This window comes from Amblyomma mixtum, chromosome 6 (assembly GCF_055824585.1).
Source record: "Amblyomma mixtum isolate Tamu chromosome 6, ASM5582458v1, whole genome shotgun sequence".
Classification (NCBI taxonomy): Eukaryota; Metazoa; Arthropoda; class Arachnida; order Ixodida; family Ixodidae; genus Amblyomma; species Amblyomma mixtum.
Genome location: NC_143017.1, coordinates 146,903,771 through 146,919,397, shown reverse-complemented (window position 1 = coordinate 146,919,397; position 15,627 = coordinate 146,903,771). Strand labels below are relative to the sequence as shown.

The 15,627-nt window shown below is 41.5% G+C and overlaps 1 protein-coding gene across 5 annotated transcripts in view; it reads right to left on the bottom strand.

Moving 5' to 3' along the window:
• Positions 1-906: 906 nt before the first annotated feature.
• LOC149340700 (uncharacterized) overlaps positions 907-15,627 on the bottom strand; it is a 175,353-nt gene continuing 160,632 nt past the window's right edge. For 4 of the 5 annotated variants that reach the window (XM_089549518.1, XM_089549521.1, XM_089549522.1 and 1 more), the window contains 6 exons: positions 11,303-11,326; positions 9,184-9,313; positions 8,211-8,318; positions 6,724-6,794; positions 5,331-5,412; positions 907-2,524 (listed from right to left, as the gene is read on the bottom strand). In XM_089549518.1, coding sequence (XP_089405644.1) covers positions 2,479-2,524; positions 5,331-5,412; positions 6,724-6,794; positions 8,211-8,318; positions 9,184-9,313; positions 11,303-11,326 — 461 coding nt within the window. In that variant the 3' untranslated portion in view covers positions 907-2,478. Of the gene's footprint in view, positions 2,525-5,326; positions 5,413-6,723; positions 6,795-8,210; positions 8,319-9,183; positions 9,314-11,302; positions 11,327-15,627 lie in introns of all 5 variants that reach the window. The other variant, XM_089549524.1, reaches the window with a different exon arrangement.

Sequence of the window (15,627 nt, the reverse complement as noted above, 5' to 3'; positions counted from 1 at the left end):
GCAAGATCCAACCACCTTCTACATGCAACTTTCGTAAATTGTCTCAGAGGTCCTACTGTACTGCTCTGATTCCCTATTTTTATTTCATGTATTCTGTTACCATAATTGAAAGATAGCCTAGTCCTTTGATCAGGCACTTACCTTTCAGGGGGCTCACTTTTTCCCTTCAGTTGTTTTCACATGTACTGTGAAGAACTATTGTTCTCATAAGTATCCGGGGAGGAGTAGTAAAGTCCCCCATCATTTTAAAGATCAGCTACTCGTTTAATGCACTATCGTAAGTTGCCGACAGCGTCCACAGCTTTGCCAGATTTTAAACACAGCATAGCTAACACATGGGCTTACGATATTACAAATCTGATATAGCATACGAAAATTACGTCGGAGCAACTCCACCTTCTGAAACTCTACCAATATTCTCAAGTAACCATGCCACAACACCTGTGAAACCTGAAGTATTTTAACAGTCATGATTCATTGTCTGCACAAGAGAATAATATTACGTGAAACTGTGGCCTTCTTTCAGGCAACATGTTTTTGAAGCTCGATTTCAGACAGAAGGCATCCGAGCAAGAGCTGAACATATAGGTCGGGTGAGCATGAATTGTACAAGGACTTGTTTCAGCTCTAAAGATAACAGAAAGCCATCGTAATTCATTTTGGAAAGTTAGTCAGATCAATTAAATATATATGTATGTAAACCAGATTAGAGACCATCAGGTCTGCTTCGTGCTTGGATCAGTTACTCATTAATGTGGCAGTAACGCACAACACAGATTTTTAAAAAATGCAGGAATCGAAGTATATAAGATGATGCACACTCAGAGAAATAGCTGCAGTCGTGAGTGTTCACACGTTCACAAAGTGCTTCACACATGTTCTTGTTCAGATGCATGCATCTAAGAGCAGATTGTTGTTTGCAGTTTAATCGGAACAAAAATGCCAAAATAAATTCTTCAGGCAGCAAGAATTTTCATGCATCATACAAGAGGCAGGCAACATTTGCTCAGCTTAGCGCTTGAACTGAGCTGAAAAAAATTCTGCATGCGAAGCCTTACTCAAGTTCACGCTTATGTTCTTGACATATAAACACATACATAAACATCAGATATTGAAATGCACACAAGCTGTTGTCATTGCAAAGATAACAGAAAACCACCTTAGGTTTTATGTACATTAATATCAATATATATATAAAAGAACAAATTGTAGCTCTCAACTACAAACAACTTTTAACACTCGTATTGCACTACAAATATTGCTGATATCATGCGAGCGGCAGGGAAGCCTTTGCAACGCAATCGCGACTTCGGCAGTCTCGGTGGCAGACGTTATCACGCAACAAGATTTGTAACTGGTGGTGAATTCAAGAATGTCTAATGGGTGAATGCTGCAAAAATACAAATGGCTTTAAAATAGCAATGAAACCACAAATCTACGCCAGAGGTGCTAATACACCATTCTGCATTGTCAAATTTGCTTAAAAATAAGGGCTGCCAAAAGCGCGCACTTCAAGCAGTTTTGGTACATGAATTCTATTCGACGGCTTCCACGTGTGTTAAAAGCAAACCGCTTCACATCGTTCTTCTGTGCTGCACACATTCGTTTCGAGAGGAAAAGATGAAAATTTCTAATGCAGAACGTTTCTACGACAGCTTTAGAACTGCGACAAAACTCATTCTGTGATACGCTGACATGCTACCACAATGCGCACTTTTTATGCACTTGGTTAAGTTGGAACACTCCTTCGCAATGCCCGGCCACTGTGGTCTGCTGTGGTGGGGAAGCTCTCGCAGATACTGCGACGACTAGAGTGGTACATTACCCATTATCTTCCGAGGCAGTCAGGGTCTTTTCTGGTGTCAAAGGCATCGGGCGGGCGCTAATGTCAATTTGTCTACGCTGTCAAATGCAGCATAATGGGCCCTGTACCTAATCATGGTGGTACAGAAATTCTTTTTCGCAAACATGACCCTGTGGAACTTCCCTCCCAAATCGCAGTTTCCATTCTGCAGTGTTCCGTTCTAAACAGAGTTAATACTAAGGCTGCTCAGTCACCCAAAACTGAGGTAGGGCTTCATAGTAGATTGGTCTATTTCACTTCCATACAAGCAGCCGGCCCAAGACACGCTGTGAAGTGGTTGCAACGTTGTGTCGAAAGCTGGTTTTCGTCGGTTTACTAAAATTCGTTCATTTCACTTGCTATACTGTGGAAGCGTGCCCAATGCCTTGGTTCCCTAGGCTTAATCATTTAAAAAAACAAACACCGTCACACATGTAACATTTCGGAAAGCACTCGACATCGATCAAGAGAGTTCATCACGATCGAATAAAAAGTTACAAGCAAAATAAAAGGCAGTAATGCAAAGCAGTTCATTTTAAATCGACACAATGGCGAGCGTAGTAAGTTTGTGCTCTGTACTCTACATCATATTGCGCAGCGTCACGTTCCTACACAACAACTTCTGATTGCGCGCATCAACTTGTCTTCATGTGTGGTGGATGCGGGTCTTCGACCGGCTCCCTGGAAAGACACCACATCCATTCATCAGAACACAAGTGAACCGCTTCCGTGCTCAGCAATGCTAGGCACACACAAGAATTCATTCAACAGCATCATGGGAAGTGACTAAACTGAAGACATTAAAAAGAAAATTAGTGCAGATGATACAAACAAAGCGATATATACAAAAATCTCTTCGATTACTTCCCGGAAACAGTAGTTGCAGTCTAATGTAATCATTCTGGCAGTCTAATGTAATTTTTCTGCTAAAATCACACAATGTGACACATCACGCTTTCTTAACGCTACCCTTTCTGTGCTTCTGCTTTCTAAAAGGAAATAATTTTGCATCAGATTTTAAAACGTTCAGTGCAAGATTTGTTGAAGTGAACTTTTCGTTGAGCACTCTAAAGGTTTCAGTGCAATTTTCTTATATTAACTTTCACAGTGATTGAGGTACGTACAAGGAATGTTCTACATGAAAATGTGCAGCTGCATGGCTGAATAAATCCATGTGCTCATTTTTTCATGTTCTTTTCGCTTACATCTAACATTCTATATTTCACATAGTAGTGCTATGATAAATTCCCGCAGTTTAAGATTATTGTGAAGCACAAAGCAAAAGCTGTGTGCATTGCATTTCATTTCCTAGTTATCAACACATGACTGCCTAATTGAGCACAGAGGTATTAATGTAAATAAAAACTTGTGAGAAGGCTTTGTGTATGACACGAATTATGCCTTGTATATCAACTGGAAGTGCAGAACAGCAGCCACAGTAGTAAGTTAAGCGTGCAGAACAATGTCCAAGAGTGCACAAAACAAAGAGTAATCCTGTCTCACATCGCAAATCGCTCATTTGCATTTCTCCCAGCAGCCTCCAGACTCCCGAAAGAAAAAGAAAACTCAAACCTACAGCGATAGAAAGAAAAAAAAGTTCATTATTACGATTATTATGGCAAGATACTGGCATTCATAGACACTTGTTTCTTACACACAATATGTTTTCACTCTATGAGAAGTAAAACTAGACTGCTTGCCATAATAAGTTTATCAAGTTCCTTTAAAATCCCTTATGTGCACTGATCCAGAAAAACTTGAATGTTGCTGTAGAAAATGTGAGCACCCTAAGTGAAAACAAACATTTTTAAGCAGTTCAAGGACGAAAATGAAATTCAAGCCATATATCGGCTAAATAACAATGCTAATTTTTTTAGCTGCATTTTGTACGAAACAGCGTGAGGCGTGGCTAGAAAGCATGCATTAAGCACCAATTGCCTCTTGTCTTTTTTGTCAGTAGGAACTCTACAGCCTCTCAAAAGCAATCATAAATATTCTCGTAATTGTGCCCCATGTTTGTCGACTGCCCCACGTACTCCTCAGCACATGCAGTAAGAAATAAAATGCTTAACAAAAGTGCTCAGACAAACAAATTGGTAGGACTACTTTAGGTAAGCCAGGATAGCAAGACTTTCTCCATGCCCAAGGCTCAGCTGCTCACGTTAGTTTTACATAATGAGTGCATGGCCGGCCGAGCTGTTGGTGCGAATGTTAATCTGGTTGATGCCAAACTCAAATCGAAAAACCCTATAAAAAGCTAAGTCTGCTTGTCAAAAACGTCACCCATACAACAGGTTTATACAGGTCGTAAAGAAGTTCTTGGAGTACCTACTATGCCTTCTTGCCGAATGGGCCCCTTGGCACTACAAATATTAAGTTGTAGAATATACACATAATTGTGTTGCTAGACTTCAGGATTAAAATTGCATTCTCTTGTTTATTTCTTTTTGGATTGCACGGCAAGAAGCAGAAACACACTTCGAAATTGCAAACTGTCTGCAAATTGGTAATTAGGATTTAGTGCTCCAATAATAAAAGCAAGACTTGGAATTTGACAAGCCCTGTTATTTCATTTGCAGCGCTCAAAATACTCGGCCCTTTACACCTCTATTCTGCTCCGAAAAGCTGTAAACTGACCATGACAGGGCATCCAGCGATGTATTCTAACTTTTGAGTTATAAGTTGTTATAACGAATAATGTTCCAAATATGTGTACAGACCAAGCACAAAGTTTCATATCGAAATGACCTTTCTGCAGTGCAGTTAACTTAATTAATGCCAAAATTAATGCCTTGCTTGAGAGCTGACAGTAAACATTTTATCCTCAAGAAGAAGTCCTTAATTTCTGTTTTTTTATATATCGAATTTATGCCTCATCCGTCAACAATATGGCAAGAGCAACATAGCCATCCGCTAATATTGCTAAAAAGTGATTCAGCAGAGTGAAAGAAGTGCTGCATCAATTTTCGCGTCAGATTAGAAGCCGAAATACAATAAACGGTAACTCACGTCCCTGCAAACAAGAATGAAAATAGAACCGTGAAGAAATTCACAAAAATCCATGATACAAAAACCATCCTAGCGCTGATGTTACACTAAGGCATTTGAACGTCAGTTATAAACGGCTGATTCAGTCAGCCTTGTAATTACAATGAAACAGTCTATCCTAGGTGCAAGAAGAAATGTTCCTCTACAGCCAGCTTATGGTGATTGCAGCCAAAGGTTTCTTAATGCTTCTTATCAGTTTTCATAACAACTAGCACCAGACAACATGTAAATACCGTGATCTTTTTGAGCTAAAACACAAGCCAGGCTCAACCTCCAAAAGCGAAGCACGCCCCCGCTCAGGTACACATGCGTCGCTCCATTTATGCCTTCTTTATTGTGCTGAAAGTAGCTTTCAGTTAGAGTAAACACATATAAAACGGTTATCTGCGCTACTGAGTTCTTCACTGGGTATAGTGTTATGAACGCCATCTATACGTACATCTGCATGGTCGCCACGGAACTGTTGTTGCATATGCTCTCTGTTTTCACATGGCAAGACTTGTGGCAAAGTAGGTTACAACCTGAAAAACATAAAAGCCACCATATGAGACATATATTAAAGAAAACAATGCTTTATTTTACGCTAGACGTTTATCACATTTTGCTTGTGTCAAGGCCTGTGTGGCCATGTGCAACTCCTTATATATAATTTTCGTCCTCACTGAATCGTTCAAATGATTCAAAGCACACTGCTCAGTCATGTAGCACTCAAACTGAGGACAAATGCAGTGCAGAGTATATTAAGATGGGGTAAATTTAGGACAAATACACAAAACTGACGCAATGCTGCATTGTTTAAAGGGGAAAATGCCGGATTCTTCGTGGAAACCTGCAGCGACCTTTCCAACTATTGTTAACCAGACATCGTCGGACTGCAAGCAGCAATGGGTACCGCTGCTTTACTGTGGCCATGCCACTGATTGAATTTGTAAGAGCTATACCGGAGATTTCAGTACCTGGTAAACTGCGTACATTTCAGGTAAATCACTTTAGACCAGACATCTTTCTTGCACAAAGTGAAAAACATGAGCTCATCAGTAAGCAGAAAACAAACTATTGTTTCAGATCCTATTGGAGACATAAGCTTCCTTTTATTTCTAGCAACATTTTAATATCTGTGTAGCAGTGAATAGGCAATTTCATGGTGCAGTTCTTTAACATATACTGCAATTGTGACAAGGTCAAATTGCTCATGAAAAGGCGAAATGCCAATGTTTTCTCTCTAGGGAGCATTGTTTAGGCATAAAATGTAGTGGATGCTGTTCGCTGGCACACGCGGTAACTTCATCAGAGCTAGCCCATTTGCCCACAGTGCGCATTAACAACTTTCCGGCTTAGCAGACTTTACGTGGAGTGAGGAAAACACAATTACCGCTCATTTTGGGGCAGTGTGCCAACAGTGCTTCATTTCACGCTCAACCAGTTTGTCCTAGAAATTTTCTTCACAACACAGCAGCTTAAATTTATTGATGGTTTAATTATTTGGCACATAGGGAAAAGAAATCTTCTATCCTTAACAAAGTAGCATAAAAAAACTCTTGCAATTTTTTATTCCTCTTAAGAATGGTATGAAGCTTTTGCTCGTTATTTAGAATATTTCTCGTAAAAATTACTGTGCTGCACCCTGTGCAATGAATTCAGTACCCTTGAACACGCATGCACGATTTCGGGAAGATTATTACCATTAATATTGTATAAAAGGCAGATCGACATTCTTGTCATGTCCCAGAAATGTGCAAATCATTCGGAAGCATTCTAAATTCTGCAGTCATAATCAACTGTAACGAAACACAATGTTCGTATTTTCAGTAGTAAGTGAGTGGTCTGCTTACCTCTGCAGACGTAACCCTGTTTTCCTAGCCTTCTTGTCAGTAGCCTTGAACAAACGTGGCATTGGACTCCGCTGCGAAATGAGAACAGGAAAGCGGGCTCAGAGTCGTAAAAGATTTTACATGCAATGCGCATAAATTTCTGGTGAGTTCCTGACGATTCGAAATATGCGTAGGCAAATATTTGTGTAACTCACGAAGGACCAGTTTCTTAATGTTCAGTTTGCAAGCTGCTAAATTAGGGTATCTTTTGCAGAAGCAGCTAGTATCATTGTCGCTTAGGTGGACGCAATAATAATCCCACTGTAATTTAATTTAATTAACAGCGGGAAAACTATCTCGACAGCCACCTAACAAAAGTACTCCCAAGCATTTATACCGCTTCTTTACTGGTACTCACGAACACTACAGTTAAGGCTGAAAATGTGAAGTGTACAACATGCTGATGCCCCTGCTAAAAACAGTTTTCGCGGAAATAATCCTCTAAGCAAGTCAGCGGTGGCTGAGAAGTTGCACCTCTTTTTCTGCCTACTGCTTCTCACTAATCTCGATAATTCTTGGTCTGAGCTAGACCCTTAGGTATGCCTGACTGACAGGTCACGCTTGCAAGTTTGAACATTGGCAGGGGCGTGTCTCTCTCCGGTACCAAATCACAGTCGATCACACAACTTGCGTAACTTGCCAGTGTGAATACACAGTTAACACAGTAGGATAGAGGGCTTCCGTAAGGCACAGCCTGAGCCAAATAAAAGCTAGTCTGCACCAATTCTGCGCAGAGGGACAAACGTATACATTGGGGCCATTCTGCTGCACATGCAAACAGACCACCTCTGTAACAGCAGCTTCTTCCAAATTCGCGGTGCTGGCAAAATGACTCAACCCATGCGTGGCCTAATAAGAGGAATTTAAGCGCCATTGCTGAAAGCATTCGGCTCAACGTTTTGCACAAGACAGCAAGAAACCATATAAAGGTGCACAACTCATCGAAAAACACAACCGAAAATTTTCTGTTGTCATAACATTTTCCTGTAGTATTTTGGGACTTGACAACAGAAATTCTTGTCGTAACAACAGGATTTTGGGACCTGACAACAGAAGTTCTTGTCGTAACAACAAGATTTTGGGACCTGACAACAGAAGTTCTTGTCGTAACAACAGGACTCTCTGTAGTATTGAGCAGTCTCCTGTCGGAACGACAGAGCCAGATATGTCAACACACAACTTTGCAGTAGTACAGAAAAATCTGTCGCAACGACAAGACGATAGAAATGGCTGTTGTGTTTTGGGACCCACTCTGTCGTATTTTCTGAAAGTATGCGTACTTTTTATATGCCAGCCGTGTACTTTGTGAATGCACATAAACAATTTTCAACTTCAATGTTCAGCCGAATGAGCATCCACGGACACCTTGCCTCAACTACAAAGTTAGTAAAACCCAAGGCATTTTCATCCAAGTGGTTTCCAAAGTATCCATGACTCTCCCTTCTTACCCCGGGATATGCCTGGCCACGAAAACATGGTCGTTGTAGATGTGCAGTTTGACGCCTTTCCTCCGCCACTTGCTGCGATGTGCCAGGTGTGGAGGGATCAGGTAATGCCTGGAAGCAGTAGTAATCCTTCTTATTGCAAGTGTCACGCAGGAGAAAATCTAGCGAGCGGCACTTATAAAAATAAGTGAATTCCTTCAAGCCTACCGGTAGTACGTTTAGAGTATAACCAACATGCTGGCAGTAGTTAGGAATGTGGAGACTGTGCACTACTGACCTCAGTCGAGGTGTAAAAACACAAGATCATCGCCCACACTGTCACAGCCAATCAAACTCCACTGTTCATCTACCTTGACCTAAGCCGCAGAAATCACCTTCGCGCCATTAGATTCTTTTGACTAATACAAATGTACAATGCCTTTTCTAGATGCTTCTCTGCCAAATCCAGAACCCAAAATTTCTTCCAATGCTTACATTATCCAGATTATAAGCGGCATCCTTTTTCTTCTGCTTAATTTTGGGCCATGGTTGTTTTGAGTGGTGTACTCAGCAAATTTGTCAGCAGAAGTTATGTGGCACCCGTCTCTACCACTAAATCATCATTGTTTCATGAATTCTTCCTTTTCAGGCAAGTTGAGTATTATATGGCGAAAGAGTAATTTTATAGAGTTTCAGAGAATTTTAAGAGAGACCAAATTTTCTGACTTATTCTAAATTGACAGTGGTTTTAAGCTGCTGCTGGGAAAAAAGTCCTGAAATAGAGAGTTTTTCACTTAACTGGGGGAATTTTCGGTCATGCAACATCACTATGATAAATTCATTCTTTTTTTTTCTCATACCGTATTGCCCTCTTTTTCTGTGAACACAGCATGCTCCTCCAGCACTTAATGCCAGGCACCCTGTTACTCTAATATTAAGTCTATCCACTAAACTTTTGCAGGCAGCAAAGAGGTGGTTAATTATGAGAGGCGCTCACCTGAGGACGCCATTCTCCTTCGCTTCGACAACGAGCAGCGACTTGTCGCTCACGTAGGTCCGGCTCGAGGCGGCACTGATGCCGGACCCTTCACTGATGCTGCTCCTCGTGCTACCATTGTTGCGGACGCCTGGACACAATGGTTTATGGTTTACGAGGGTTTAATGTCCCAAATCGATTCAGGCTATGAGGGACGCCATAGTTAAGGGCTCCGGAAATTTCGACCACCTGGGGCTCTTTAACGTGCACTGACATCGCGCTGTACACGACCCTCTAGAATGTCACCTCCATCGAAATTCTACCACTGCGGCCGGGATCGAACCCGCGTCTTTTGGGTCAGCAGCGCCATAACTACTGAGCCGCTGGTGGCGCCTGGACACAATGGAATACATTTGTTCAACTTTACCGATCACTCCAACATCAAGAGTCCTGACAAATAAAGAATTCATTGCTTGCGCAGAGCTTCGAAAATCACCACCTTATAGCTCTCTAGCATTTTGTGAGGTTTCATACCACGGCTTCGGATGTAAAGCCTCTACACCAAGAAATTCAGAATCATTGTAAAGTTAGCAATAGAAATCTGGTTGCTAATAAGCAATATTTATCGGGGTGCATTACTCTGCCATTATTTTTACTAATCATGTTCTTCGTGGCATAGCGTACAATAAATAAGAGCCATCGTTCGTCTCAGTCCTTATCAGAGAACCCTTGGAACATTCAACTTCTCTCAAGAAATGAAAGCATCAGCAAGGGCATATCCTAAGATCAAAACTTCTTATCTGTCAACACCTCTTTCACAAATTGTGCACCATAAGGTAAAGTCCTATGTGCAAGTTTCATTCTGCCGTACTATTGTAATTAAAGTGCGTTTTCTGCAGTCCTTGCACAGTGATCAACACTTTGTTCAAGGTCTAATCTTTACTGCACTTCAAGATGAGAGCAAAATCATTCCACTGTGCTGTAGGTTCCTTGAAATAAATTCGCAAACATTCAGTTCACACTGCATGTTACTTGAGCTCAGCACCGAAGTTGGGGAATACGTACAAACTTAGAGGGCAAGCACTGTCAGGATTGTAAGGTGAAGGCAGCTTTGACACTTAATCATTCCTGAACGAGCATACATGGTCTGTTCTGAAAGTAGTAGGACTCATTTTTTTAAACAAAATTTATTCAAGAGATTAGTACAGACGATTACAATTTTTCAAGGTAGCACCCTTCCGCACCTACACGCTGCTGCCAATGAGTTTTACAGTTTTCGTGCGCCTCCAGGAAGGCCTGGACCGGAATGCTGTTTAGCTCCCTCGTCACGGCCTGTTGAACCACCTCTACCGATCCGTGATGTTTCCCCTCGAGCGTCGATTTTATTCTCGGGAATAGAAAAAAGTCTGGCGGGACCAAGTCGAGGCTCTAGGGGGCTAAGTCAGCGTTGCCGCCTTGTGCTGGGCAAAAAATCGGGGTCCTCATTCACATGATGAAGAAGATCCTACCGGTTGGCCTTTTCCTCCTCTGACAACAATCCCGGCACCAACTTCGCGCACGCTTTCCTCACGGATAAGTTTTCTGTCACGATCTCAAAAACCTGGGTTTGAGTCATCATCAATCATTCTGATACTCATTCTATGATCACTGTTAAGTAAATGTTCCACTCGCTACACATTTTCCTTGGTCTTGCTGGTCGAAGGGCGTCTGGAGTGGTCGTCTTCCTCCACTCTTTCCTTACCTTCTCGGAAAAGCTTGTGCCACTCAAAAACACCTTATCTACCCATGGAAGCGTCACCATAGGCCTCCTTAATCATGTTGTTAGTCTCTTTGCCCGTTTTACCGAGATTTACTCAAAATTTAATCGCGTATCGCTGATCCAGTAAACGTTCGACGATTCTGCGTGACGAGACGTTTCGACAGGGGTTCGCAGTACAAGCAACCTCCTCTCAACAGCCGAGAGCCGACTGCCGATTTTCCCCAGCATTCCCAATATCCCCCTTCAGCGGTCCTGCATGCGCAGACCGCCTCTGGTCCGCCCGTTCGCCCAGGAAAAAACCAGTCCTACTACTTTCAGAACAGACCCTGTATATGCAGGCTTTAGACTGTGAATGGCAAAATGCTATAAAACCATTCTTACCTGGAACATCCAGGTGAGTATTTCCTACAGAAAGAAAAAAGAAACAAAAAATTTGTCAGCAGAGAATCACAGTAAAAGTATTGGATTGTGCATTTCCATTTACCAATTATCCAAGTGAAACCATAGTGCTCACAAAGTTTAAGAATGGATGACGTTCCCTTTCAATGTTCTCTTTGGTACTTGTGTACTACTAGCGCTAAATTGTGCACAGAACGCCTATTATATAATACAAACAATAAAACTTGCACAAGTACGACTACTTCATTTATAGCTGCATTATGCTACAAAAATGCCACTGTCACTGGGCAGCAACTCAGTCGAAGTCCTTCAGTGACAGCAGCACCATCTAGCCTCAGGCAGTGCATCCTTTCCTTGCTTCTTCTCGTAAGCTATAGAAAAAGAAAAGTTTACTAAGGTTTCCGTGCATAATTTGCATCAGAGGCCATGTGAAGGAAAAATACACTGTCCAATTCCTTGAAAAAAATGCGCAGTTCCCGCAATAAACATGTGAAAGCTCAGGTTCATGCAGTCGTCAAAAGTAAACTCGTTTTGCAGTCGCTAAATCATATCGACTTTCACGGACAAACTGTGCCGGCCCAACCTTGATGAATGGCAATATTTGCATTACATCATATTCAGAGCCACTCCAGAATACTGTGGCATGTATTCTCTTGCTGATTATATTTGATGATGTGACGAGTAGAGGATGTAGACATGCTCGCTCAGAAACTATTTTTCTGTTTGTTCGTGCTGCATTAGGAAGTGTTTGAATCACTTCCCCCTTGCAGCTGCAATCGGATTCCACCATGTAGTTCTTGCGGACGTTCTTTCAGACTCGTTGTTTGCAGTTTATCATAAGAACACAACGGTACATAAATAAAATACACAACATAACGTGGCGGCTTCTGTCTTTCTTAGGAGGAAAATCATGTTTTGAATGTTTTCCGGCAATCAAAATCACTTGCCATAATCGTTCACACGTAGTTTCGAGCAAAGCCACATTTCAAAGCCCTCACACCGTCTTTTGTGTTTCTTGCTTCTTTTTTCCGAGCGTGGTCACCTTGTTCAGGTTGCGTTGCAAATACGAATCTAAGTAACCACAACCTGCGCGTGGTGAACATACATTTTTATGCTGAGTGCATATTATGCGATCAAGCCGACCTCGAAATACAGTGCCACCTTTAGCGTTGACGCCAAGCCTCTCAATAGGATTTGATTTGATTTGATTTATGGGGTTTAACGTCCCAAAGCGACTAAGGCTATGAGAGACGCCGTAGTGGAGGGCTCCGGAAATTTCGACCACCTGGGGTTCTTTAACGTGCACTGACATCGCACAGTACACGGGCCTCTAGAATTTCTCCTCCAAAGAAATTCTAGCCGCCGCGGCCGGGATCGAACCCGCGTCTTTTGGGCCCTCTCAATAGGAATTGATGCCCTAGCACGTAAAATACTTGCTTTTTCCTCCAGCTTCCATAGTGATCCATAGTGACTTAATGTCGCGTAGCAGCTGTCAAGACGATTTCGTTGGCATGTAGTACTCCTGAATAGACTAGTATTTAAAGGCTCATGTGCACAGTGATATACACCCGAGCAGTACACACCACTGTGCGATAGAATGAAATGATGGTTCCATGGAGGGAAAGAGATCACGATACTGCGACGAAAGAGCTGCGAAGAAGCCAGAGTGTTTGCATAGCATTTGACAATCAAACTCGTGACTGTAGGTTTTTGGATTTACTACTGACTTCAGTTTAAGCTTGACTAACTTAACGTAGAGAGGAGAAGAACATCTACGTTCTTTCATATAAAACATGAAACAACAACAACATATACAACAAGTATAAGATTTTATGTTGAGAAGAAAAACACGAAAGGAAATAGTAAGCAAATTTATCACCCATAATGCGAATTCCAATATAACATTCAAGTTAAGACAAGCAAGCGAACACTAATACAAAACACTCGAACAGCGCTTTTCACGCAACGATTTCCTGGACGTTAGCTTATACCGCCGGGCACGGCTGCATTTTTGGTCAGCTATCGCAGCTTGTACTAGAGCAAGGAGAGGCAAGAAGATAGTTATACACACAATTCGTTTTTTGAGACTTTTTGTGTTCAAAGCCGTATTCCACCACGTGCATGCCTAGGACTTTAAAACCCACAAGGACAGCCTATATGATCAATGTACTTGCTACAGCAATTTTAAGCTCATCGGTCTTGAATTTGCTCATTATACCATTCACTCATTAAGAATTCATTGACACAAACTAACGAAGCGCCACACACTATAGCTACAATTATAGAACTGCTTTTCTTGATATAGTTTCAAGAAATCTGTTTCGCGAACCTATCTGTTCTAGGTGAATACAGCAAGAAAGTGTCAAGGTTCACCTGAAGATATACGGTAGTAATTCTCTTTCTGTGTCATTACATCATTCTAGGAAGCACTGGAATAACGCCAACTACAAACAGCCTCTGGTGTTATGCCAAGAAATTAGATGGTAAACTGAGGCATTATTTTCACAGCAAGGATGAAAAGACCTTTATATACATTGATAATTAGCAGATAATAAATGGTAAACATTGGAGAAGCATTGCGCAGGCTGTCAAACTTGGATTTATCCATCCGACATTATTCCGAACCACAGAATGCTTCTAGCACCGTGAAATGAGCGCCTAGTTATAACGCAGATATTTCAATCAAGAAAGTAATTACACCTTATCATCCAGCTTACTGCAACCACATGTCTACAAACGAGAGATTCGCTGTTTCTAAAAGTGTTCACAGTAAAGATAAAAATTCTTGCTTCTCTGGGGCTTGAAGCTCAGACCACCATAAATTTATAGCAGCCGCTCTACCACTAAGCTAACTACAGCTCACCGCTGGCAGGGCGAGGCTGTATTAACCAGCAGCTCGAAAGAAGAAGGAATGATTTCAACTAAATAAGTTTGCGGGGATTCTTAAAAGTGGAATGTATTTCAATCAAAGGTGCAATGAATGGAACATGAAGTCACTCAATACCGTCCACTTGAGTGCAGCCGTATGGCTGCAAAATAATCTACACAGCTTTTTCTAGTCATCAAAGTAAAACAATAGCAGCGATTTGTAGAACGTCCGGTGCTTTCATTTGTGAGCTTATGGTAACAGCCTGATTCCATTTCAGTTAACTGAAATGCAATTGACTTGTGGAAATTTCTCTAAATAACTTGAAGCCTGAAAATTTTTACCCACCCCGCTCGACCTGTATTTCGGCAGCCCGAGATTGCGTCTCCTTCCCCTTGGATTTATCCTATTACTCAAACAGCCAAGAGGTTGATTTTTATGGCCGATAAATCCATTTCTTATTTTAATTTATAGACCCAGTGTTATGAACTCATCTTATTTGTCCGATGCTACTGTCTTTCTGTCTTTCAACGGTGCACAAATAGTTATGCATTATATAACCCACTGTTCAAATACTACCCTAACGAAAAATCTCATACATATGTCATATGCGCCTGGTTCTTACGAGATTATGGAATATGTGTCATATGTGTCCACATATGCCATACGTGTCATATGTTTATTGTTTACAAGATTGGGAAAGGGAAAGGCTGGGCTGGAATTGGAAAGGAGCGAACAATAGAATAGCTGCCATACACGCTAGGGAACTGAAAAATGTAAAAAAATGTACAAGGGCGTTAAAAAATCAAGCTCACCAACTGGATTCGAACCACCGTCCTGATAAACCACACTTAACACACTAACCCCTACACCACAAGAAACAGCACTGTTATTTTTGTATGAGAACACATAGGCTATACTTCTCACTACTTAGCAATTCGAAGCCAAGATGTGAGGTCAGGTGGTGATTTTCCTGGCCCAAGTAGCGGAACTATGGACGACTGAATTTCCACCGATATTGTGAATCTTAATGTGCCCTGAGATAAGCATTGAAACATCTTTGTATATTTTAAAATTTTTCACAGTGCTGGCACCTTCCATGGTGGTCCTCTCATTGTGCGCATATTTTTATTGCACCCGGATCTTTGCATTTAAAATACCTAGCATTATTCGTGGCATAGCTTTACAACGTCTGAACAAAGCAGACAAGGCCATATTTAGCTTTCAACTAAATGCATATCCAAACTCATCAAAAATGCCGAACGATACACGGTTTGAGTAGCCACTGTTTACACAAAAAAGAGGGTACAAACAGAGAAGCAAGGCGAAAACTGTGTGAAACAGGCCATTCTTTTTGTTTTTCATGGGTGGTTGGACAGTGTTTAGTCGCTTGTACGTCGCTTCTTTTTCGTATATTTCATGAAGCACGCGCTGCCACAAA